Source organism: Rousettus aegyptiacus, unplaced genomic scaffold, assembly GCF_014176215.1.
Source record: "Rousettus aegyptiacus isolate mRouAeg1 unplaced genomic scaffold, mRouAeg1.p scaffold_m13_p_17, whole genome shotgun sequence".
Lineage (NCBI taxonomy): Eukaryota > Metazoa > Chordata > Mammalia > Chiroptera > Pteropodidae > Rousettus > Rousettus aegyptiacus.
The window spans coordinates 2722477-2748451 of NW_023416292.1; the positions used below are offsets into that span (position 1 = coordinate 2722477).

At 46.2% G+C, this 25975-nt stretch overlaps 1 protein-coding gene and 1 pseudogene across 26 annotated transcripts in view; both read left to right on the top strand.

Moving 5' to 3' along the window:
• The window catches only part of NFASC (neurofascin), a 171058-nt gene that overhangs the window by 68758 nt on the left and 76325 nt on the right, over nucleotides 1-25975 (top strand). For 24 of the 26 annotated variants that reach the window (XR_001596332.2, XR_004955089.1, XM_016140324.2 and 21 more), the window contains 2 exons: nucleotides 3809-3917; nucleotides 25457-25637. Coding sequence is in view for 24 of the 26 variants with exons in the window: in XM_016140324.2 (XP_015995810.2) it covers nucleotides 25547-25637 (91 nt within the window). In the remaining 2 variants the exon portion in view is untranslated. The remainder of the gene's footprint in view (nucleotides 1-3808; nucleotides 3918-25456; nucleotides 25638-25975) is intronic. The other 2 variants (XM_016140378.2, XM_016140369.2) reach the window with 1 other exon arrangement.
• Nucleotides 14051-14169, top strand: LOC118613189 (annotated as a pseudogene).

Consider the following 25975-nt stretch of genomic DNA (forward strand, 5'->3'; position numbering starts at 1 on the left):
TTTTTCTTTTTCAAAATTATTTTGACTACTCTAGTTTCTTTGTTTTTCCATATAAATTTTAGAATTATCTATATCTACTAAAAATTTTGCTGGGATTTTGATGGAGAGTGCATTAAACCAATTTATCAGTTTGGGAAGGATTTGCATATTTACTGTCTTGAGTCTTCCAATCACGAACACAATATATCTCTCCATTTATTTAGGGCTTCCGTTTCTTTCATCATCCTCGTGAAGTTTCAGCATACAAATCCTGTACATGTTTTGCTATAATTCTTTAAAAAATGTATCTGTGTATGCATAGACCATCTGGAAAGACACGCAAGAGACTGGTAACAGTGGCTTGCCCAGGAAAGGGGCCGAGTGGGACTGGAAAGCAGTTGAATGGGTTTGGGAGGAAACTTTACTTACATGCACCTTTACTGGATACTCTTCTGAATACTTTGAGTTTTATATCCTGTTAAGGGACTAACTCTTCAAAGAACAAGTAAAATTATTTTTAAGTGCTTACGTAAGAACCTTGAGAGAGAAAGAGAGATAGACCGAGAATGAGTCTTTGTTCCCTGAGCACAGACTGAATACCAGGGGGAAGGAAGCACCTGGACCAGGACCCAGGAGAAGTTTGGTTTTGTACTTCTTCAGAAATATGCACTGTACAATCAAAGAATTTCTAAGAAGGAAAGTGTGAGAGACTCCCCATACCACTTTTATTCTGTGGCAGAGGGACAACAATCTGAGAATAAACATTTGCTGAGAAGAAATATATAAATACTCCCCAGGCACACATTAAGATTTGAATGCCACAAGAACAGTTTGGGAGCTGGTGAGTAACCCAGACATCCCTTCCTGTCATCAACTTGACATGCTGTGCCTTCTTGTCCTTGGAGAGTGTCTTCCCCTGCCTACTACATACCCCTTCAGTCCCCGCCTCATTCAGAGGGACCCAGCAGCTGTCTAGCCTTTTGTAATCTGGAGGTGGTACCCAAGGTGCCCAGCAACCTGGCTTGATCTCCACCAATCTGTAACTGAGAGCCACTCTTCTTGCAACCTGCAGGATATCAGGTACCTTTCTTGATCCCTGTTTCTCCCCAGAGTATCAGGTGTCCTTCCTGGAACCTTCCTATCCCTGGGTCGAGTGGAGAGTCTATACCGGGTTTTGAAGTCTCACTTGTCGTTTAACCCTGAAGTCCTATGAGAGATGATAAAAGCATTGGTAGTGATTGTAATCTCACTCATCTGTAAGGGTTCTCTGTCTGTCTTTATATCTGTCCGTCTTTATATCTGTCCATCTGTCTTCAAATCACAGCTCTCATTTGAGCCTTACAGCAACTCCATAGGGCAGATTTGATCCCTATTTTCAAATGACAGTAAAATAATTGTTTTCTGAGTAATTTCCCATACATTATTTTGTTGCAGTGCCCCAATACCATCACATAGGCAAGAAAAGTTTTATTAACCCAGATATACAAATGAGAATATTGAAGAGGTAACTGTGAAATGATGGGCTTTTAGATAAGCACACATGGGCTTGAATCCTGACTCCATAGATGCTTTATATCTATTTTATCTAGTATAAACTAGGGATAATAATATCTATTTCCTTTGTCATCATACTGGATTGTTCTTTGTATTAAATGACTGTGGTTCAAAAGAATTTCAAGAATTAGCATCCTAATGATTTCTCATTTCTCAATGTGTCGTATCACTTAAAATTTATTTTTATTTTACAAAAGAAGAAAGAATAATATAACGAATCAAATTCATCCATTACTCTCTTCAACAATTATCAGTCCAAGGCCAGTTTTGTCTCAACTATACCCCTACCCGCTTCTTCTTTTTGCTTTATTCACCAGTTTTCAAAATAATGAAGTATTTCCCTAACATCCCCAAAAGGTGACTCATGGGTTTTTAAAACATATTATTAGGTATTTATAAGATGTAAACATGTTTGTTATGTTTTATTCTATTACAGTTATGATTCTCATTGATGCTCAGCTTGACCAGGGATGGCTTCTTCTGGCTGACTCTTGAGTCCTTTTGTCATGATTGTAGTAATCTTTGACACTTTGTTTGCTTTTTTGGTGTGACAAGGTGTTCTAGGATCATCTTAAACATTCGCTTCATCTGACATTTCCCCAGGGAAGCTTGATTCCTTTGTCGGAGGGGAGAGGGGAAGGGTGGTATTTAGAGTTCATAATCTGATTTCTAGGGGTGCTCATTCCTATTAGAGTGATCCCTGTTTCAAGGCCTTATAGTGGACAGAGCTAGGAAGCACGTGTGAGCGCGTGTGTTTAAGATAAAAACGTATGGAGTTCATACTAATACTTACAGTTTATAATCAGGATTACAGAATTTTTGCATGATCTCCTCAGTCTTATATTTGTTTCTTCTTTCAATAAGAAACTCTTCTTTCTCAGCAACATCAATATTATTACTCATTTGATTTATCCCAAAATACACATATGCAAGTTTCATATAATAATACTGTAGTTCCATCAATAATACGATTATTAAAAACAGTTTAGGATGGGGGGGACAGAGTAGTTTTTTTTTATCCTTAGGCTAGTTCCTTCTAAGGGTATACAAATTACTGTGTTCTGATTTCTCTGTTTAGTTGTGCCAACCAATTGGACATATAGGCTAGTTTGTTGCATTTTATTTTTTATTTTAGGGATTTCTTTTAAAAATATTAATCGTGCTTTATAATTATGTCAGATGCTTGCATTTTCCAAAGCAAATCCCACAAAAACAGATATATACAAAATCCAGCTTCTCTCCTTCTGCCTTCTACCTCATTCCTCTCCTCCCTATAGGATTTTAAATTTGATTTTATGCTTTATCTTTTGTTGTTTTTTTAAATAAGCAAAATATTTATAACATGTTTGCATTCCATCTCCCTTTCTTAAAAAAGTGGTAACATATTAAACAGACTTTTTCCTATATTTTTTGTTTCACTTAACAATAATCCTGGTGATTATAGCATAGGCCTATAGGATATGTTTCAAATAGATTCCTAGAACTGTGATTTCTGGGTCAAAGAGTAAGTGCATACTTATTTTGATAGTGCCACGTTCCTACAAGAGTGGGTTTTACCACTTCTCGCAGGCACATTTTAATGTTAAAGCACATTAAGAAATGAGACATGTTATCTATACTGAGAAAGGTTAAATGATTTCCCAAAAGGGCTGGAACTGGGACTGCAACATGCAGAGTCCTCACGAATGGCCCAGTGTCTGACTCAGTCTGCTTCCCAGATGATGCAGGGAAGCGGTCTACCCTAAATGACATGACAAGCTAGAACTTAAAATCCATGTCTACTGACACTAAAATTAGATCTTCTTTCAATGTGTTATAGATTTATTTATGGTAAACTTGGTTTGATTATCTGTAGATGGGGAAGAAGAACATAATAGTTCTTCTAAGTAAGTTAAGGAAATTAATGAGATAATTATGGGTAAATTCTCCCTTGGGTATAGAAGAGATTCTTAGAGATATGGCTTAACTCCTTTAGTTGAATAGGGAGTCAGTCAGCAATTAGATTATAGTGTCAGCGCACTAATAATGATCTTATGGATGAGAAAGATGATTCCCCTGCTCCCCAAAGTCGAACATGTTTAGGCGCCTTGCAGAATATATGCCACTTCTGCAGAGTGCTTTGAACGAAGACGCACTTACGTTATGCAGAACCTTCCGAATCGGTGTATACAAACATGTCATTTCCCAATGAATGAACAAGTGGAAAACCACAAAGCCTGTTCTTTTTCTCTCCTAGGGTGACCCTGGGTTCTTCTTTGTGTTTGTTTCGTGACAGGTTGATTGACGTATGTGCAGTTTGGAACGCTGGAGTTTTCCTTTCCACTTCAGACCGGGAGGGAGCCTTCTCTGGTGTTGCAAGGAGGAGGCTGAATGAGGCAGAGACAGTGAGTGGGGCTCAGGCCTGGGGCTTGTGTCTGAGGGGTGAGGGCCAGGAAAACTTCTTGCCTCTTGCCCCTTCTCTTTGATGAGAGAAGGTTCTTCGCCTGGCCCCTAGAGTCTTCTGAGGGGACATCTTCCTCCTCCCCACAGTCGGCCACAGAGCAGGACCTCAAGGCTCTCCTTTGCAAGAGGCTGGCGTTGTGGGAGCATTTGCTCCTTCACCAGCAGATGCCGTCAGCCAGCTTAGCCTTGCCATTGTCCTGACTGCCCACCTTAATGGAAAACTCAGGAAACAGCTTTGTTTGTGACCCGCGTCCCCCTTAGCCTGGCCTCCACAACCTGAGTGACAGCCCCAGCATATGGGGGAAAGTATGAGGACCCCTCCGATGGGCAGGGCATTGGGCCCTGGCAGATGGACAGCTGTGCAGGGGGCAGTAAGCAGCCAAATCAACATCACTGGAGCCACACCCTGTGTCCTGGGTCTGTATTGTCCTATTTTGGGTTAGAAAGAAGTAAGGGCTACAGTCGTAAACGAGGAGTAACTGACAATGGATCAATCTTGCAGCCTGGAGGCTGCCATGCTGGGGGGCGTGTCTGACTTAGAGGCCTGAATGAAGAAGGATTTCCTTATTCTTGAGCTGGGATATCTCTGCCTCATTGCAGTTTGTCTTTCTCTCTAGCTCCCTTTCCAAATGTCTTCTGTTCACCCAGAAAGAGTTGGAGATCAGGCTGAGGGAAAGGGGGTGCAAGGAGGAGTTTAAAAGGTAGGAGGAGAAATGCTGATGGCATAGATTTGGGATCTGGACAGAATCCAGCTCTACTTGCTTTGTGACAGTAGGAAAATTTCTAACTGCTCTAGGCCTGAGGTTTCCGGTTGATATCATGCAGGTAATAATGAACATTTTGTTTTAAAGATTAAACATATAAAGAGGTCTGCCCAGTGCTTGGCATATAGTAAGTGTTCAGTAAATGAAAGTTATTATTATTTATCATAACAGCAGCTCAGATAGAGTTGTCTATCAAGGTAGTTTCTGTGTGGGCCCCTGAGGGCCACAACTTGCTTAGAACAATGTCAGGCTTCAGGGACCACGGGGAAACCTATCTGACCATAGGGCTTTTTTGACTGATTATTGTTACTGAGCATTGAACTTGAACATGCTGACTGACAGTTGTGGGGAGGAGCTCCATTCTTTAGTTTTACTGTATTTGGAGGACTCTGATTACAAATGTGGTATACCAGGTTATTTTACAGGGCATGTGAAGATATGTAAAACAGCATGGGAACAGATGCCCGCCCCCCCTTGTTTGTGACAGAATCAGCAGTTAGTGCAGCTTTATGTCGCCCCGTTCCTGGCACTTTCCCATGTGCCCTCCCTACTTTCTATCCCTATGCCTCCCAAAGCCCCTTCACAGCCCTCTCTGGGCACAAATACTCTGGTCGGCAAACAGATCCCTGCCTAAGGACCCGGGGAGCCCCTCCCTTCTGCGATGGTACCAGCATCACTGGCTAGCAGCACATCTGGCTGGCAGCTGGAGTCACACCCTGCTCTGTCCTGGCTGGCGCAGAGCAAACCTGTTCAAACTTGTACCTCTGGACACTTTAATCTAATCAGTAATCCCTAATGTTGGTTCACAGCTTTATTTTTACAGAGTGTTCATTTACATTAATTGCATTGTTTGACTTTTGTGACAATTCTGTGATGTGAGCAAGGCTAGTGTCATCATTCCCATTTGATTGATGAATAAACTGAGCCTCAAGAAGTATTTTTCTAAGGTCCACAAAACTAGCAACAGAGGTCACACTAGAACTTAGATGCCTCGAATTGCGAACTGTTTTCCTTGCTGTGACACCACACTGCCTCCTCCCTCCTGAGGCACCCAAGCATCATGAGGGGTCCAAGGACTTTAAGGTACATAAAGAAACCTGAAAAAAGAAAAGAAAAAGAAAAAGGAGTGCAGAGAATACTCACAATCAAGGACATGTCGCTATCGAGGAAACGGGTTTTGAGAGACAGGGAGCTGGTCCAGGTATCTTTAGAGGGTGGTAATTATCATCGTTATAATAATCAACATTTTGGGTACCCTATGCACAGGGCACTGTGCTCTGCATTTCCTGTTTATCCTCCTCACACCAACCCGAAGAAAGAGGGCCATTATTACCCGCATTTTCCTGGTGACAAATACAGGAAGACTAAGGCACGTGCGCAAAGCTCCACATCTAAGCAAATCCAGCACCTGGATTCCAACCCTGCAGGCCAGCCCTGACCATTTCTTTTTGGGCTGCAGTGTGTTTTCAAGTGGCTTGTTCCAGGTCTCCCTGGAAATACTGCATAACTTTCTGAGCAAGCCTCTGGGCAGCTTCCAGATGGGAATTTTGTCCTTCCATTTTGGAAACCTTACAGGAGGAGGAAGTCCTCCATTTCTCTGTCTTTCTTCCCTCTGGTTCTCCTTTTGTTCCAAGGCCACTGCCATCTGGAGCTGCCCCAGGCATCTGCTCAGGAGCACACTCCTCCTCCTCCTCCTCCCGCCCAGCCCAGCATCGCACCTTCCCACACTCAGACTAATCTCCCCTCCCTCCTCTCCCCACCCCCAGCACTTCAGCTCCTGGTCCTCACCAGGCTCTCAGAGTGGACACCTGCCCTCTGACGCAAGACAGAGAAACCACCCAGCTTCCCCAGGTCTTCAATTTCCCAAATGGACCCATTGGTTAATTGCGCTTACACTCCTAAGCCCCACTGCCTATCAGTGAGAAGTCAGGCCTCTTCTCTCCAGAAACATTATAACAGGCCATCACGGACAACATGGGCTCAGGATGCACAGGACGCACAGCTGTGGGGTGATGGGGGCGGGACCCTGGAACTACATTAGGAATGGTCTATATTGCTCCCCAACCCCTGCCTGGGACTTATTCCAGGCCCCTGAAGCATCACCCACACTTGGCTGCCTTCTCCTGTGGGTGCTGAGGTCTGTGGGACTTGGTGTGGGGACCTGGTGGCAGCAGTAAAAGCTATTTCCCTTCTTTGCTGGTGCTGTCACCTCATTTCCACTGAAGTGACACAACCCCTTTCAGCCTTTCCTGCTGCTCTGCTAAACCCACCTTTTTACTGGAGGCTGGGCTATTAGATTTGGGACAGCTTGTCATCCTCTGAGTTTCAGTTCCTACTGGGAGGACCACAGACTATAGCAAAGGAAGCCCCTTCTGCATGGTGGTGTCCACGCTTACTGTGGGCATAAGACATAAAGCTCTCCTCTGCACATCCATAGCCAACACTGTCTGCTGTAAGTGTCCTAGCTGTCAGCACCTTGCTCCAGACTCCTAGACAAATGGTGCGTCTTAGAACACAGAAACAACCTGCTCCTGTCTGTTCTACCTCCCCTCCTCCAGGCTCCTGGATTTTCACAGCTCCAGCCTGTAGCAGCCTGCCGGATGGCAGTTGGATCCAGACCGATGTCTGTACTGGATGTAAATGCAGAGGACTGGATGGAGGAGAGGAGGAACAGATGCTGTTCCCTCCTGCTGTCTTAGTCTTTCCTCCCTGTGCCCTCATGTCACATCAGAAAGGAATTTTAAAAATGCAACTGGGGACGCACTGTCCTGGGAGTGTTAGCCGCTAGACCAGTGTTGTCAGCAGGATGGAAGTCACCTCTGAAGAAGCGGCCTGGCCCCCTCTCTGGGGCTGACTCTAGCAGGCGCAGATGACATCGCAGGTCACGGAGCATTGGTGGAAGAAGCTGGTATGAATAAGGGGTGGCGGTCTTCAGGTGCATGAAGTGCTTTGGTTGAGGAGGCCTTGGCAGAGGCAGGAGAGAGAGGAGCCCAGAGCTGCTTGCAAGAGCCTCCCTTTCTCTTTGGCCCAAAGTAAACAGTGCTCATGTAGATGACCAACCATATGTTCCCTCTGAGAGTGAATAAGAACTCCTTGGTCACAGAACCAGCATATGTTTATTTGCACAGGCATTGTGTATTTTGTAAGTCTGCAAAGTAGATTTATAGATTCAAAAGCCCAGCTTGTCCAAAGCCATGTAGCAGAGCAGCTGTAACCTGAGGGAAAAGAGAATGTCAAGTTTGTGCCAGGTCTTGAGTTAGATTGAATTAACTCAAATTAATTTGTTTAATTAATAATTGCCACAACAACCCTGTAAGAAGTGTATCTATCCCACTCGAAGACAAGAAAACAGGTTCTAAAAGAATAAACAAATTGTTGAAGACCCTGCAGCAGGTAAATGGCTGAGGTGGGATTGAAACTCAGGTGTGTGGCTCCAAGTCTGTGCCCTTTCCATGCTCCAGAGGGATTATCCATCACTTCCTCTTGAAGCTACATCTCTGAGTCCATGTCTGGTGTGTTTCCCCTGGTTTTGTGGTTTTTTAGCTAGTTCTCTGTTCACCTCTATTGATCAAGCCCAGTCCCATTCTGCTTTGATATATGAATATGCCACATTTGATTTATCCGTTCATCAGCTTGTGCTCGCTCCTGTGAAGGACACAGAGGAGGGGTGAAAGACACCGCCCCCACCCTCAAGAAGTTCACAGTCTGGTTAAGGGGAAGGTCATCTCTTTCCCCCACTCCGAGCATCTTCTATAGCCTTGCGCCTCTTGCTTGAGCTCAGTCTGCGGTTTTCAAACGGCCTTACAATCTTGGTCTGTTGAAACCAGGCTTGGAATCCCACAGAGGGCAGAGTAAACAGCTTACCGTGAGTGACATCATGAGCAGATGGACGGTGGCCTGGACTCCAAATGGACACTCACTCAAGGAGCCTGGGAACCCACTGGTCAGTGCCTGGGGTGAGGATGTGGCATTTGAAAGAAAGATAGTTGGGAGTTGCACAGCTGTCTTTCTTTAGGAAAAATACCAAGGGACAAGAATTGTGGTTTCAACTGTTCTTCCTGTAGCATTCTGAAATTCGCCACGGAGACATGGACTAGACATTGTGTGGCTTACTCAAGGCGGCATATAGGAACTTAGCCCTAGGTCTTTTTTAAGTCAATATTCAGTATGCTAAAGTAATAAACTCCAAAACCTAATTCTTCCTTTAACTTTTCATTTCAACTGACAAATTTTTCACTTCCTTTCACAAATCTCATAAATTTTAACAATCTTTTGTTTGATCCCATTAATAAAAGTAGGTAATTCCTTGAACATTTGAAACTTCATTCATAAATTTAATTATACACTTTCCTTTTTGAAGTATCACAGTTTTATAACAAAGTCTTCTGAGTCCTAATGTAATTTTTTTCTTGTTAATATTTTAAATAACAGTTATGAGATATAATTCACATACCATACAATTCACCTATTTAAAGTATACAACTCACTCAGTGATTTTTAGTATATTCACAGAGTTGAGCACCCATCACTGCAATTAATTTTAGAACATTTTATTACCTCCCCCTTCCCCCAAAAAACCCGTACCCATTAGCAGTCACCCTCTTCCCTCAATACTAGTCTTCCTCTAGCCCTAGGCGATTACTAATCTACTTTCTAATTCTATAGATTTACCTTTTCCCCACATTTTGTATTAATGGAATAATACAATATGTGGTCTTTTGAGACGGCTTCTTTCACTTAGCATGATGTTTTTAAGATTTATACATGTTGTAGCATGTATTAGTACTTCATTCTTGTTATGGCTAAAAACTATTCCATTATGTAGATATGCCACATTTTATTTATTCATTTGGTTTGTTTCTGCTTTTTGTTTATTATCAATTATGCTCCCAGGAACATTCCCGTGCAAGTTTTCCTGTGGACATATGTTTTTGTTTCTCTTTGGTCTACACGCAGGAGTGGAATTGCAGGTCCTAGGGTAACTGTGGTTAACCTTTTGAGGAATCCTAGGTCTTTTCGTACTAAATCCCAGCCTCCCTTCCTGGCCTTCTACCTTCGGTCTCCACTTCTCTCCCGCCCAGGTCACTCCGTACCCTACTGAAACCTCGGGCCCCGCCCTTGGAGACCTTTCACGTGGGATTATGATCACCCTCCTCCGAGCCGTTGTCCTTTAATGGCAGACCTTGGGGAGACAGCTGCTGCTCCGCGGGTGTCTTCCCACTCACTTGGAGAGGAGGTGGGGTGCTTCACAGCCCTCCCTCTCCAGCTGTGAAAAAAGATGTGTGTCTAATTGCTGTGAAACTTTCTCCCTGAGGGTAGGAGACAAGGGGCCCAGACGGTGAGAAGCCGGGTTCTGGTAGGGAGGTGGGGCTCCCCTTCTCCTTCTCAGAGGTGGCACAGTTCTTCCCCAGGTGGAGTGGTTTCCTGCTCTTCCTCTCAGGCTGTCTTTTCTGATGTCAGTTTGGATTTTGCTGATGACTTCAAGGTGGAAGGTGCCCACATACCCTACCTGTTAACTTCTGTTTCCTTTCCAATCTTCTTTGCCCACTAATCTTTATAAGGAAGGAGACTGGTGAGAGCTCAGTTCATAAGGAGCAGAGCCAGTGAGTGGAGCCTGTAGGGGGAAATTAATAGATATACACAGACTATTTAAACCAGTCGCTGCATTTGATAGTCCTTCCGTTCTGTTCCATGTGTGTTTCCTAGTCCTGCCCCTCAGAGGGTGAACAAATAAGCAATAATAAGGAGGAAATGCACAGCCCCAAAGAACCGCGGAAAAGTGGCTGGATTGTAGCACTGACAATGTCCTTCCCAGTGTGCCCAGCAACTGCTGGCCTGTATGATGGGCTGTCAGCAGGGCCAGGCTGCAGGCCAGGCCACCTGTATACTTTAAGCTTCCTTGCTATGCCAGGGTAAGATGCGCCAGGCTCCAGCTGGCCTGCAGTCAAAGAGACGGACTGATGCAGCAACCCACTTCCTCCATATATCAGGCTATATGTACAAGGATGTGCATCACGGCATCGTTGTAATGCGGAAATAATAAAGAAAACAACCTAAAGGCCTGGTACAAGTAGACGGTTGAAGGCCTTATGGTAGACCCACAGAATACAGTTATGAAAAAGAACACAACAGGTCCCTGTGTCCAAGCTCTATGGCTTAGTGACTCCCTCAGTTATGCAGAGGCAGCCAAACACATGCACCTGCCACTCTAGAAGTGGCTGACTTTATCGGTGGGTGCAGCCTGTGTGTGGGACCTCAGCCTGTCTGGTGGCTTGAGTACACCCTGGGAGGGCTTTTGCCCCTAGAGACCCTGGTATGAATACTACATTATTCATGGCAGTCACCTCAACAGAAAGTCTCTTCCCTTTTCTTCTTTCCCGTCCCCTCCCTCCCTTGCCCCCAACTTAATAAATAGCCAAGGGGTTCAGGTTTCAACCTGTAGATTAGTTCTGGGTTTTGAGCAGGAAACAGCTGTTTTCAGCCAAATCCCTAATCCTAAACCCAGGTGTTCCCCTCCCCAGGTGGGAATCAGGGCCACCTGATACCCTTGTTTCCCCATAGACACACTCCTGCTGAGACCCTCTGGCCTCTGAACTTAGCTGAGGCAGGGAGAGGAGGGGACTGGCCTGCCGGGCGCCCCTGCCACTGCCACCAGGCAGATCACTATCAGTGGTTAAACACACAGCCCCTTACTCCTCCCAGATCTCTACCCCTGACAATGAAAGGGAGCCAAGCATGAAACACAGCCACAGAACAGATGGAGACCACCCCCTTCCAACCCTGAGAAGGGAGGAGGGGGAAGGGGAAGTTGAATCACACATACGAGGTTTCCTTGGCTATTAGAGAATCCTAGAAGACAACTGGTTCCACCCCACACAGGAGAGGAAGCTGGGTCTGTCTCCTGGGCGTGGAGAGAGGCAGAGATCTAGAAGCAGGCTGGTGAGTGCTTTTTAGGCTGTCAAGTCTTTGTGTCCCGGAGGCTGTGGTGTAGTTACAGCCCTTCAAAAGAGGAGGAAGGAGGATCATTGCAGGCAGGCAGACTTTCTCAAAGATGCTGAGTGAGATATTCGTTCATTTCATGGGGGTAAAGGGGAGATGTAGGGAGATGCAGGTGCTCTCAGAAGAGGAAGCCAGAGAGCTCCTCGTTGCTTCACCTACTAGTCTTGTCTTCTTCCAGGGATCCTCCGGTCTTTCTCCTCCTTGCTTGGCACTCTATCTCTTTAGGACAGGCTGATAATCATCAATAGGGGCCATTTGAGTTTCCTAGGCAACCTACCTGCCTGGCTTTCAGATGCCTGAGAGTGGAGGGAGCAGAGCAGGCTCAGTCCAGCATCTGTTGCATGGTTCCTTCCTTGGCACGAGAGAGATGGAAGGAAGGTGGTAGGGGGGAGGGGGGAGGTCAGAGGGCAAGAGGGGAGGTGAGGAAGAGAGTCCCCACTGTAGTGCCTGGGACAATCCCTCTGCTGACGGTGGGGTTCACTCATTCCACGAATATTTACTGCACTGTCTCACTGTAGAGGAAACAAGACATGCACTCTGAGCTCAAGAAGTTCAGAGTACGAGGCAGGAGGCAGACGTGGGAATAACTAATCCATTTCCCGTGGGAGGAGGAACTGACCACTGGAACAGAGCGTGCTGGCTTGCTGGGGGCACAGTAGGAAAGCAGGGTCAATGACAGGGAGGGGTCACCCCTTAGGATCTTGTCGAAGAAGGGAATTTGCACTATAGAGAAGGAAAGGAATAGCAATTTCAGCCTAGGCAAAGTGAGAGCAAAGCTAGCCAAAGAGGCAGCGAGCGCGCGGCCTGTTCGGGGAGGGGTGTGAGGCTCAGCTGGACTGGGAACGCGGGGACAGATGCTGGGGAGACGGAGCTGCACGGGTTGGGAGCCAGGTCACAGAGCACTACGCAGAGCCTGTGATTTTGCCTCTTAGGCCAGCTTCTTTTTCTGCCAAGACAAATATGAGAGGATGGCCATACACAGAGTGCACACTGCTCTTTATTCTTCAAGAAAGAAAACGGAAAGGGAGAATGCACTTATTATCACGCTAACCTGGGCCACTCTGATTTATACCTATAAATCATTTGCAACTGTTAACGGGTTTGTATTGGGAACAATTACTTGAGAAACGCCTCGCATCTCAGTCCTGGGTTCCGGCTAGGAGGGCCGGCCTGCCTGTCTGCGTGGAGCCCTCCACTGGTGCAGGATCCTCCGAGCTCTGCGGATCACGCGCCCAGCCCTTCCCCGCTCCTTATTTTGACGTGCTTCCATCTCCCCTTTTGTTTCAGCGCCTCTCTCTGATTTCTGAACAGGTTGCTTCCGGGCAGCTATGATAATTAGCCCTGCTACGTCTGTGTGTGTGTGTGTGTGTGTGTGTGTGTGTGTGTGTGTGTGTTTGTTTTCGTCTTTTAATCTAATGCAGAACGGCTGAGTCTTGTGTTAGCTCTGTTTGGGCTTTTATTATCTCTGTCCCCCACAATATCCTGTGACAGTGATGTGTGAATGTATTCCTTCGTTGGTTCTTGTAGTACTATTCCAGTCATTTGATAGTTTATTCTAAGAACTAATTGCTGGCACATGGCCTCATAGCACTAATCTGTTGGTGTGTCCTTAGGCATTAATTCAGAAGCATAGCCTCCAAGGACCTGCAGAGCTGTTTGGTTCATGGCTCTGAGAATTTCAAACTGGACGTGTTCAGTTCCAAGCTCGGGATCTCCCTGTACCCCAACCACTGTCAGATTTAGTCCCCTTTCTGTATTTTTATGCTAATTATTAGCATCATCTTAATTCCCTTTCCCAACCTAGAAGCCTTAATGCTTCGTCATCCACTACCAGTCAGTCATCAGATCCTGTTGATTCTTGGAGGACATTGAGCCATCTGTCTCTCACACGCACTCTCTCTCACACCTTGTGCAGGGGCACCTGTGGAATCTGGAATCTGGGAGAAAGCGAGTCGAGTGACAGGGAGAGGAGACGTGGTCACCCCTGCGCTTGGCTCCCAGAGCAGAAGGATGCTTATAGGGCAGGAGCGGCCTGTGGATAAGCACCACACCAGCCACCCATTGGGCAGATCACAGGCCCCCTCTTGGACTTGGGTTTACCCACTACTCAGAGAAACATAAAAGTCTTATAGATAGTACAGTCACTCGAGCTCATCAGGAAGGAATGCAATAAGAATGCAATAAGTTACATTTGTATCACGCTCCATGTTCCAGTGCATTATCTATTTGCTTTCACAACCACCATCTGAAACAGGTGAAGCAAGAATATTTATTTCCGTTTTTTGAGATTTTTTTTTTTTTAAAGACTTGGTGTCTACAGCCATGCTACCCTGAACAAGCTCAATCTCTTCTGATCTTGGAAGCTAAGCAGGGTCAGGCCTGCTTAGTACTTGGATGGGAGACCACCTAGGAAGACCAGGTGCTGTAGGCATTAAAAATAAAAAAAGGAATTATAAGCTGACAAGGTCCCTGCAATCTGTGAGGTCAACCAAGGGTTGCCTCACCTAATAAATAAACAAATAAATAAATATCTAGATAGATAGATAGATAGATAGATAGATAAAATTGGCTTGGAAAACAAATAATTTACAAAAATTAAGTGACAGGATTGAGACCTTTACTTGGATCTTCCATTCTATAGCTATCTCCTGCCAGGAACCATGCCTGGCACTGGGGACACAAGAATGATCAGGGTCTGGTCTGAGCTCCAAGGATTCCATGAGCAGGGAGAGAGTTTAAGCCAGTGGTAAGCAAACTAAACCATTTCCAGGCCACTGTCTGCTTTGTAAATGAAGATTTATCGGAACGTAGTCAGGCCCATTCATTCACTTATTGTCCGTAGCTGGTCTTCCTCTACAATGGTAAAGTTCAGTAGTTTTCACAGACTGTATGTCTCACAAGGCCTAAAATATTTACTATATAGACCTTTATAGAAAATAAAGGTCTAGATAGTAAACACATGGTTTTACTGCAGTGTGCTGAGTGCTTTAAGTTTAGAGACAGGTGTAATGAGAGATGGACTGTCAGCTCTGTTGGAAGTGAGATGTGGGGGATGGGCACAGGGGAAGCACAGAGGGAATTTTTCACTGAGCGGAAGATGTCTGAGCAGCGGAATCTTGAAGATTGAGTAGGAAGGAATCACATGACACAAAGGTTGGCACATGTAAAGTATGGAGGTAGTAAATGGGGTGGGTGCTTAGAAAATGACCTGTCATTCAGTTAGGAAGCGTTTAGGGTTTGGGCAAGGTTGGAGAGGCCTGCAGGAGCCTAATCTCTGAGAGCCTTTATGTGCTACGCTTGATCTTAACAGATTTTGGGGGCGATAATGGAAGAGTTTTCAGCAGAGCACTGACATGATCAGATGGGGGTTTAGAAAAATCAGTGTAATAGCAACATGGAGGACGGATTGGAAGGAGACCAGTCGGGAGGTTATTGCAGCAGTCCATGGGATGCGATGTATATCAAAGGTAAGACAGGTGGGAGCATGGAGAGCAGTGGAACAGAGACACTGGGAAGGAGATAGTCAGTCCGAGGGCCTTGGCGCCTGGGCGTGAGGTGTGAAAAGAGGTGGAATGTAGGGGGATCCTTGATGTCTGGCTTTAATGACTTGGGTGGGTACCACCAACAGAGATGGAGGATAGAGATGAAGGGACATGACCTCTGCAGAGATCCTGAGAACATCAGGCAGAAGGAGAGGATCCAGCGGTGAGATCAGGGTTGCCATGAAGGGTGGAAGGGCCAGAGAAGAGGAGGCCCCAGAGTGGTGTGTCAGAGGCCAAGGAGGAAAGGATGTCAGGAGGGATGGATGGAGTTAAGTAGCTAGTGCCCCCAAGAGGTCTGGCAAGATAAAGAATGCTGTGTTTGGCCAATGGGAGATCTGAGTGTGGTTGAATGAGTGAATGGGAACTAAGAAGTGAAGTCATAAACCATAGACCGCTCTTTAAAAAACGAACAAACTTTCATGAGAAGAGATGGAGGAAAAAATTTTCAGCTATACATAGGGAGGCTGTGGAATCCAGAGAACAATTTTTTTGTTTTGTTAGGAGAGAAAGTTGAAGATGTTTCTCTAGTGAGGCAGGAGCCAGTTGAGAAGAGTTTGGAAATTCAGGAGAGAGTGAATAGTTGATGGTTAAGGGGAGGTTTTTGTGGAGAGATGGGGCTGGGTCCAGGTAGAGGTGGACAGGAGGAGGGAGGGACACTTTTTTTATACAGAAAATGTGGGACGCTTATGTGTTCAACCAACATTATAGGGGAATTTCTGATTTGTAGCACTGTCAGCTGCAAGCAATAGAAATCTCAATTCCACTTGGCTTAAAAATTGAAAGGAATTCCAAATGTAAACCTATATGTAATTTAGGGCAGTTTCTTCTGGCTGGGCCTAGGGAAAGCTTTGTGCCTTGAAAGACAGCCTGCAGAATTCTTGTCTTTTGCAAAAGAGAAATCATAGCAGGTCCAGAAACTGATGCCCAGTTCCATTTCACTGGTACCAAAAAAATATTTCAACTCTGATATACTCACAGGTAAAATGAATCGTGTACTGGCCACACATGGAGGCATCACTTTGCTTGTCTTATACTTCAAGTCAAGGTCTAATAAGACTTTGGCAGTGAAAGGAGCATAAAAGGATTCCCATGCCTGGAGAAGTTCATTTCAATACATCATGTGATACTCAGTTTATACAATAAATTATAAACCTGGAAAAAAAAAACCATGTCATTTAAAAGTCCACAAGCAGACTTGGTCTGGGAAGTACTCTGTCAGTAACAACAACAGGGACGTGCAGGGTCAGGTCTTCCTGTGCCTTTCGTCTGCCTTCTGCAGTCTTGAATCAACCCTATATTGCCCATGGAGACCCCCTGCTCCCACAGCCCTCTCCCCTATGAGAGTTCCTCACTGGATCTTTTTCAGAAGAGAGGGGAACCTTGTCTTTCCTAGAGGTCTCCGCAAAAATCGCCATGAAGCACACTACCTCTTGCTGGATTAGACTTTCATTCCTAAATCAATCATAGAGGTGAGAGGGTAGAGGATACTAATTGGCTTTTAAACTAATCAGAGCCCAACCCTGGAACCTGGGTAAGATCACTCTGTGAAAGGGGTAGAGATGAATTCTCCAAGGAAAAATATGGGTGCTGTCATGGATTGAACTATATCCCCTAAAATTCCTGTGTTAAAGCTTCGCCCCAGAATGTGGCTATATTTGAAAACAGAGTCTTTAAAGAAGTGATCAAGGTTAAATGTCATAAGGGTAGACCCTAATCCAATATGACTGGCATCTTTATAAGAAGAGGTAGAGACACTAGGTTGCGTGTATTATGTGCAGAGGAAGGCTGTGTGCGGACACAGGAGGAAGGCAGCCATCCGCAAGCCAAGGAGATAGAGACCTCAGAAGGAACCGACCCTGCTGACACTTCGATCTTGTCTGCCAGCTCCAAACTGTGATAATAAGTGTCCAGCCTGCAGTATTTTGTAATGGTAGCACTAGAAGATTAATACAGGTATAGTGAGTAGAAAGAGGAACCTGAATGAACATCCAGTAAATGCAACTAGGTTCTCTGTGTACTTGACTTGGTACAGATTGAATAAGACACTGTCTCCAATCTCAAGGAATTTGAGGTTGGAAGACAACACTCTATACCAAGACCTAGCACCCATTACAGTGAGAGGACAGAGAATGAGGACAAATCAGCCTTGGTGGGAAGGGATGGTTCAGAGAAACTGAGGAAGCTTCCCAGAGGAGCTGTCACCTGCCCTGAGCCTGGGGGATAACAAAGAGTTAGGTGAAAGAACAGAAAAGGCAGACTAGGAAGAGAGAGTGATTTGTGTAAAGTTAGTGTGGAAGTAAACAAAGACCATCCAAATGAGAACGGGCAGAACTAATCAGAGCTCCATACAGCACAGGGATCACCACCGTCACATTCGGCAGAGGCTCAGAGGCAGAGAGAGAAGACAGCAGGCTTTGTCGTGAAAAGGCTTCAGATGTGCTCAGACTGACATGGCAGCTTGAGGCATTCTGGTGATTGGATTGGGGGGCAGATCTGTCTTTCCCTGGCTGGTCCTGAGTTGGAAGTGCTGGCAAAAAATAGGGCAGCCCATAGTCACTGACCAAGGCCTGACCATCTGGGCCGAGTGCTATAGAGGTTGTGAGTCAGGCTTCTGTTGTCATATACGGTCTGGCCTTCGTCTGTGTAGTCACCTCTCAGTGGGGTGGGTGAGAGACTAAAAATAGTTCAGTATAACTGAGAGTGAGAGGAGGAGTTTGGGGAAAGATGAGACTGGACAGGTAGACAAGGCCCTGATCAGGGAGGGCCTTCGAATCACGTTTTAGGAGAGGCATAAAGGGCTGTGAAGAAGAACGGGAGTGGGGAGTTGACCAGGAGTACGGGGCTTATGAAGCAGTCCCAAAGAGCCACGTGAGCCTGGAGAGCTCAATGACGGCGTGGGAAACCTGCTGGTTTTCCAAAGTCCGACCTGCGCCCCAGCCTGGCTGCTCTTCCTCACACCCTGCCCTGCTCTTGCACCGGCATGATTACAGTGCGGTGTGGGGTTCTGCACTTGAAAAGTTAGACTGTTGCTCAAGGGTTTCCAGTTCTTTGTTTTACTAATAGAATCCTTTCTTCAAAATAAAACCTATGGAAAACCCCACTGTACAAGCAGTGGCTGTGAAGTCAACGTGGTGAGGGTGGGGTGAAGGGGCCTGGGTCCCACCTGCTCCCCCCTCCCCAAACCCGGCCCCCTTAGAGAAAGCCCCTGAGGAACTTCCTAGACCCCACTGGGCTCCTCTGGACCTGGTGTGAAAACCCAGTACCGAGAGATTCCTGAGCAGTCCGCCAGCTCCGTCCACACCTCCCTGAACACTGAGCGGAACCCAGGGCGGCCAGGAGGTGCTGCGCCGAATGACTTCACTGACACGTAATTTTTTAGAGCACTTTTAGATTCATAGCAAAGTCGAAGGGAAGAAGGTACAGGCATTGTCATATCCTCCTGCGCCCACTCATGCATAGCCAGCCACGTCAATATCCCCAGCAGAGATACAATTGTTAAATTGATGAACCTGCACTGACACGTCCTATCACCAAGAGACTGTAGTTTGCATTAGGGCTCAGCCCTGGTGTTGTACATTCTACGGGTTTTGGACAAACGTGTAGTGACGTGTACCCACCACCGCACGGAAGTTTCGTTCCCCTGAAAATCTCGGTGCTCTGCCTGTTCCTCCCTCACCCAACCCCTGGTAACTACTGAAATTTTCACTCTCTCCATAGTTTTGCCTTTTCCAGATATTGTCCAATTAGGATCACATCGTATGTAGCCTTTTCAGGTTGCCTTCTTTCACTTCGTAATATGCATTTAAGGTTCCTCTATGTCTTTTCGCAGCTTAATAACTTTTTAGTGCTGAATAATATTCCATTGTTTGGATGTACCACAGTTTGGTTATTTATCCATCTTGGTTGCTTCGAAATGTTGGCAATTATGAACAAAGCTGCTGTAAGCATCTACGCACAGGTGGGTCATGTATTCTTTGTTGCGCCTGTTACGCCCGACCCTGATTTTTTTGTCAGCGTGTATTTCCTGTCTTCCCTGCTGTCATGTGCGCTCCGTGAGGGCAGAGAACCCTGTCTTGTCCCGTGCGCGTTCTCTGCTGGTGCCTGCTGCCAGGTCTGTTGAGCGAATGAGTCGTGCACTAATTGCCACCCCACTGTCCAAGGTGGATTCTGCTGCGGGGACGTAGAACTGCCAGCTGAGCCATTCTTAGCACCACTAGTCTTTTCTCTCTGTCACTTCAGCTGTGTTGTGACCACCGGAGCAGCCTGCCCAGAATGGGGCTGTGGGAATGTGGGGAGCTCCCGATGGCAGCAGCTTGCAGGAGCCGTGGGCCTCTCGTCCGTCTGCCAGGGACAGCTTGTGGAATCAACACCAGGGGCCCCCAGTCTGGGGAAAGAAAGCAAATCAGGACCCAGAAAAAAAGAAAAACAGAAAAGCAGTCTACGGTTGTGGATGGATAATTATTATTACAACTCTCTGCTGTTATTGGTAATGTCATGTAGGTAGCCAGATGCTTTCTTCATCCCTACAAGCTCAAAGCCCACTCAGTGGCAGCAGCTAACAGTTACTAAGCCTTTTGCCCTGCACCCCAAAGTTTACCAAGTGCTTTCTAAGAGGATTATGTACTAAGTCATCACAGCAGCCCTCTGCGATAGCTGCTATATCATCTGTACTCTTCAGATGAGAAACGCAGAGCTCGAAAGGTTCAATACTCACCCATGGTCTCCACCTGACAAGTAGAGAGCAGATTCAAACCCACGCCATCTTGCTGCCCAGCCAACGCTAGAGGCCAGCAAGCTCTCCTGATAGGCTGTCATGTCTGGCATCGCCCACCAGTGGCCGATCGGCCCCAACTCACATATGCTTTTCTGGGCCCCATCTCAGACATGTTACATTCTATCTCCCACAAGCCTTACAGATTTAAAAGCCTTGAGCTCAGAGGTGTTGCCTAAGTGTGGGAAGCGTCCCTATGTAAGATAACAGAGGCTTTAGGGCATTCAAATTCCAAAAACTGTTTTAATCTGCAGGTCGGATTTGGCCCTTGCCTAGAAGTCTGAGGGTCCAGGGATATGGGTATTTAAATTGTGCCTAGGTGATTCTGATGAGCATCCAGTTTTCTTCCTGTGTGGGCACATTGTCAGCAACACACCTGACCAGATGTCAAGTGGATTCTTTATGGAACAGTGAGATCACTACTTCATATGGCAGAATGTTTCATATTTGTGGCTCCATTCGCGCTTGCTCGTGCTCGCTCTCTCTCTCTGTGTGTGTGTGTGTGTGTGTGTGTGTGCGCGCGCGCGCACACACACACACATCCCATTGCCTTTGTTTCCACACAAGGGGTTGTAGGAGGGAACCTCGGATGTATAAGAATTGAATTAATCATATTCCCCAGTTCATAGTACTCCATCAGTTCACACAAGATTTCTCTTTTGATTTTATGTATTTTTGTTTTTTCCACACCTTTTCCCCCTTTAATAGGTCCCCTCTAATGTATTTTGTGTCCTTAAAATCCATCTTTTACCTATTTTATTTGATATAAAAGGATCTTCAAACACATTATGTTGGTAGTGTGAGTGGGTAGTGTGTTTTGTTTTCATAAATGACATCGGAAGGTGGCCGTATTTATTAGGTGATTCTTCCCTGCATCTCAGGGAAGCTCTGCCTCTCTGGACCTTCCTCCCATTTGGTCCTAGTTTTGCCCCCATGGATCTTAACAGAAAAATTGCCAACCCTCTTCCAGTATTCAAGACAGTCATCTCGGGCCCCTATTCTGCAGCCTTCATCCGCCCTCTCACAGGATGTGGGATTCTCCCCCTTCCTCCCAAGATGTCCGTAGTTAGATGATGGTCCCCTTGAAAGGCTTTCAGCACTCCCCCACCCCTCTACCCCTGGTGATAATCTCTTGTGTTACTGGAAGGGCCAGGAGAGGAACCTGGTATCATGTGACTGGGCCATACAGCATAATAGAGTAAGAACTGAGATTTGATTATAAGTGTGAATGTAATTGCTCCAGGTGAGAAACCTCTTTTTCCCTGGTTATCAGGATGGGGGAACTGTAAGCCTTGGTGATGTGGGGGCACTTGCAGGGTAGGGCATCTCTCTGCTCTCTGTGTTGGGTTGTTGTGCACAGACTAGAATCCCCAGGCCCAGACAGCTGTTGACTGTCCTCTTCCTTTGCTTGGATGGAAATTTCCTCAGCATGTACAGGAAGGATTGTGAGCCCTGTGCAAGGCAGGCTCAGTGGACCTGGCTTGGGGAGCTGAGGGTGCCTGCATGCCCATGTGGAATAACCCACCCTCCTCGTCCTCTGCTCTTTATCTTTATGAGCACATTTTAGAGACTACTGTTATATATTTCTGTTATTGAGGTAAAATTCACATATCATAAAATTAACCATTTTAAAGGGAACAAGTCAGCATTTAGTGGGTTCACAATGTGTACAGCTATCACCTCTAATTCCAAACATTATCACCTCAAAAGGAAACCATATACCGTTAAGCAGCCGCTCCCGTCCCCCTACCCCCGCCCCCACTCCTGCCTCTGGTAACCATCAGTCTGTGTTCTGCCTCTATAGATCTATCTTTTTAGGATATTTCGCATAAATGGAATCATTCACCTCATTTTGTGTCTTACTTCTCTGAACCTTTTTCCCATTTAGAAAAAAAAAAGTGCAGCTCATTGCCAGTGTTAATTTAACATCACACGTAAGAATGCTACATTTTTTAGGATTTGACATTTTCCGTGATCAAAACGCATGATATTTTGTAAGTGGAATACCACTACTAAAAACAGAATGCTATAAATAGAATGATGTCACTTGTTTTCAAAGACTATTGATATACTAGAGTGATGCGAAAATAATAATATTGGTGAGATATTTCGTGGCGGACTTTGGGGGTAAGGTTAGGACTGTATTCTGCGAGGTGTGTCAGGGTAAAGGCTGCAGCCGTAAGTGCCAGGCGAGTATTCTCGGGGCAAACAGGAAATGGGCGAATGAGGATAACATTCTCAGGTTTCATCCTCATTGTAGCATGTATCAGTACTTCACTATTTTCTATGGCTGAGTAATATTTTATGGTACATTTATACTGCAGTTTGTTGATCCATTTTTGTTTCTTTGATGGATATTTGGGCTGTTTTCACCTTTGTCTAGTATGAATGATGCTGCTATGAATATGTGTGTATATATAATTGTTTGAGAACCTGTGTTTAATTCTTTGGGGCATATACCTAGGAGTAGAAATACAGGGTCATGTGGTAATTCCTATGTTTAATTTTTTTAGGAACTGCCAACAAATACTTTTATTTTTTTTAAATAGCAGCTTTACTCTGTAATTTTTTCCAACATATCAAGAGACAGAGAAATTGGGTGGGAAAACCCTGGGCTGGAAGTCAGGAGACCTGGGTTCTTTTCCTAGCTTTTCCTGCTGACTACTGTGTGACCTTGAGCAAACCACTTCTCTTTTCTGGGCTCTTGTTTCCTCATCTGAAAAGTAAGGGATTGCATAAAGCTAAATAATCCTTAAATTCTCTTCCTCTGTTAAGATTTTACTGGAGGAAAAAATGAGTTCCAGAGAGAACTATCAAACAGCTAAATGTGATTATCTCTAGTTCTTTTTCTACTCTGCTGTTAAATTGTGAGTTAAAAACACCCCCAAATAATTGAGCTTTTTTTCTTGCCAATGTGTTTCTAGTCAATACTCAGAATAGCTTCTGGCTCCCTTTCCCATCAGGATTCCCAGAATAAAAGTGTCCTTCTCTTTCCCATCACTCCAGCTACTTGGCAGCTCTTTAACAAATCAAGGCAGTCATGGAGCCAAGATGGGAGCCGCCCCCACTGTCCCTGAAGGACTGTGGAGCCTGCACACAGGCTCTTGCAGCACTAAGCTTTTGGCCAGGTAACCTGGGGCTGGCCTCTGGAGACGCGGGAGGCAGCAGACCCGAGACAGTGAAAGGACTGTCTTAGAGCGTTAGGAGGGAGACCCAAAGACCTCCTGTGATGGCTTCTAGTCACAGTCTCTCTTTGGGAGATTTTCTACTTTCTTAACCCTCTTCCATCTGGATGGTTTCCTGGCCAGAGTGCAGTACCTATGTAGGAAGGCAGATGTCACAGTGTGCAGCCACGTCCAGATCCTGTGCTCTCCTGTACCACCTGGTGGTTTTCTGGGGGAACATGAGGTTTAAAAAAAGACATGATCCGGGCAGTTTATTTCATCAGTCAGCTGGCTGTTTGTTCGTTTTTCATCGATCCATCATATATTTTTGAGTGCCTGCTATGTTTTAGGCACTATGTTAGAGTCTAGGAATGACCAAGAAGAGGCACCTCCCTTTATAGACCCTCCCTTTTCATAGGGGATAGAGAGTGGCTTTGGAATGAATACAAAGTGACAAGCGCCGTACTAGGCGGACGTAGATGGTGTTCAGGAGTATGGACAAGGGGCACGTAACTCGTACTTGGCAAATTCTAATGAGAGAGGGCGGATTCAAAGAGTGTTCTAGACAGACGTTAATCTGTGCAGAAGTCAGTCGGCCTGACAGAGCACGATGCACGGAGAGAGCCGGTAGAAGCCCATATGGACTGAACACAACGCAGGGCAGGGTGATGAGAAACGGGTCGCAGAGACGGCTGCGTCACGCAGGGCCTCTGAGTCATGTCAAGGACTTCGGCTTCAACTTTTGGGCTGTAGTGAGCTAGTGAGTTTGACTAGGGGAGTAGCAGAAGTGGGGAGACCACTTAGGAAGCTGTTGTGGTAACTGACATGAAACGATGGTGACCAAAACCACGGTGGAAGCAAAGGGAAGGGAGGCAAGTGGATGGAGTCCAGAAGCACGCCCGAGGTCGGGGGCCGGCATCCGGCCCAGCTTCCGGGAAAGAAACTGCTGAAATCTGAGTCAGAATCCTGTAGCCTGCCCCACATCCTGCCACGAGGGAGGTGCCCCATCTGCCAGGTCTTCAGAAGCATGACCTTGTCTCCCAGGAGCAGCCCTGGGGCCCTTCTCCTCTCCCTATACCCTCACTCAGGCTAGGTGGGAGGTGAGGGTGTACAGGTGAGATCCGGCTTCAAGATGCTGCCAAATAAAACAGGAGTAGGAGAGCAACGTGTCCAGTTTGATAGGTGACTCTTAGTCCAAGACAGCTGGGGGAATTCTAGGGAAACCTTCTCCTGCCATCTTCTTGGACTTGGCCGCATGGTGGAACAGCAAACTGGACCAATTTTTAAGACTCTGTGTTCAGAACCTTGGTAATCTTAAAGCTCTTTGTTTGTCAGCTGTAGGCCATTCTTATTCTGCTCTCTCAGGAGGGGAAAAGGGTTTGTCTCTTAAGGACTCATTCCAGGTGTCTTGGACTGCCATTTTTAACGCCTCCCTCTGGAGGCCCTGGAATGATTTCTTGTGAGTATGTGAACACTGGGCTGTCATAATGTTGCTCATTCTACCTACCTCCTAAAATCCCCTTCTCCTGGGCCATCATCTCAGCACTGCCGTAATCTCTAAAGGGACGACATCAGGAACTGCCGTACCTTAGCTGCACAAAATATCTGAAGAAATCATTCATTTTTTAATAAAAAGATCCTTTGGGCAACCAAGCCCCCTGTCTAACCCCTGATCCCGAGTGCTGCCCCTTTCACCCTGTCCCTCTCACGCCGGACCAGAGGACATCAGTGTGATCTTTCCTCTCTGCCCCTACCCCAAACACACTCGAACCCAGACCCACTCAGCATGTGTGGTTCAGAGAAGCTGCAAGATCAGTGTGTTTATTACTGGCCTGGCGCATGGCATCTTAGTGCTGGGCCTGTGGGCCTGTTTGTTTTCATGGCTGTTCTATGCAGAGTTGCCCTTCCTTCTAGAACAGCAGTTCTCAACTAAGGATGGTTTCATTCTCCAGGGGACAGTTGGCAATGTCTGTAGACATTTTTGATTGGGGGCAGAAGTGGACTCTGGGGCATTGAATTGAGTAGAGGCTAGGGATGCTGCTACATATCCTACAATACCCAAGACTGTTTCCCACAGAAAGAATTGATGGGCTCTAAATGTCAATAGTGCAAGGTTAAGAACCCCTGTTTTAGAACAGCAGTCTGGGACCAAGGAGACCCTTGCATCCTTCCAGCCATGTAACATTGCTAGAAAAAGCCACAGGTTCAAGAATAGCTCACTTGTTGTATTTCTTTCCACAGCTGAGCTCTGTCCGGAAGGCCAAGTTAGAGCTGCTGGAGGCAGCGAGACCCCGCAGGCCGGGGCGTGGGGAGCTGGGCCCACCGCTGAGGATGGCCAGGCCGCAGCTGGCACCCTGGGTCCACACAGGCTTCCTCCTCTGCCTCCTTGGCCTTGGTGGGGCCATCGAGATTCCTATGGACCGTGAGTTCTTTTATTCTCCTGATTTGGGGCAGAAGGATTGGAGGGAAGGGGATGGCAGGGGGGAGTTAAGACCAACTTTTCACGAAGGTGAGGGAAAGGGAAACAGTGAATTCTGGATGCAGAACTGGGTTTCGCAGAGAATGGCAGCCGGCAGGCTCGTGTTCGGAAATATGAGACTGTGAGTCTGCAGCACGGTCCGTCGGCTGTGGCTGACTGACACTTGGGCTACCTGAAACCTGCTGAGCAGGACCAGAGGTGGCAGAGTTTAGAAGTCTGAGTGTCCTCCATGGTCTTGACTTGTCTCATTGAAGTGGAATTTCCAGGGACCAAGTGAGTGG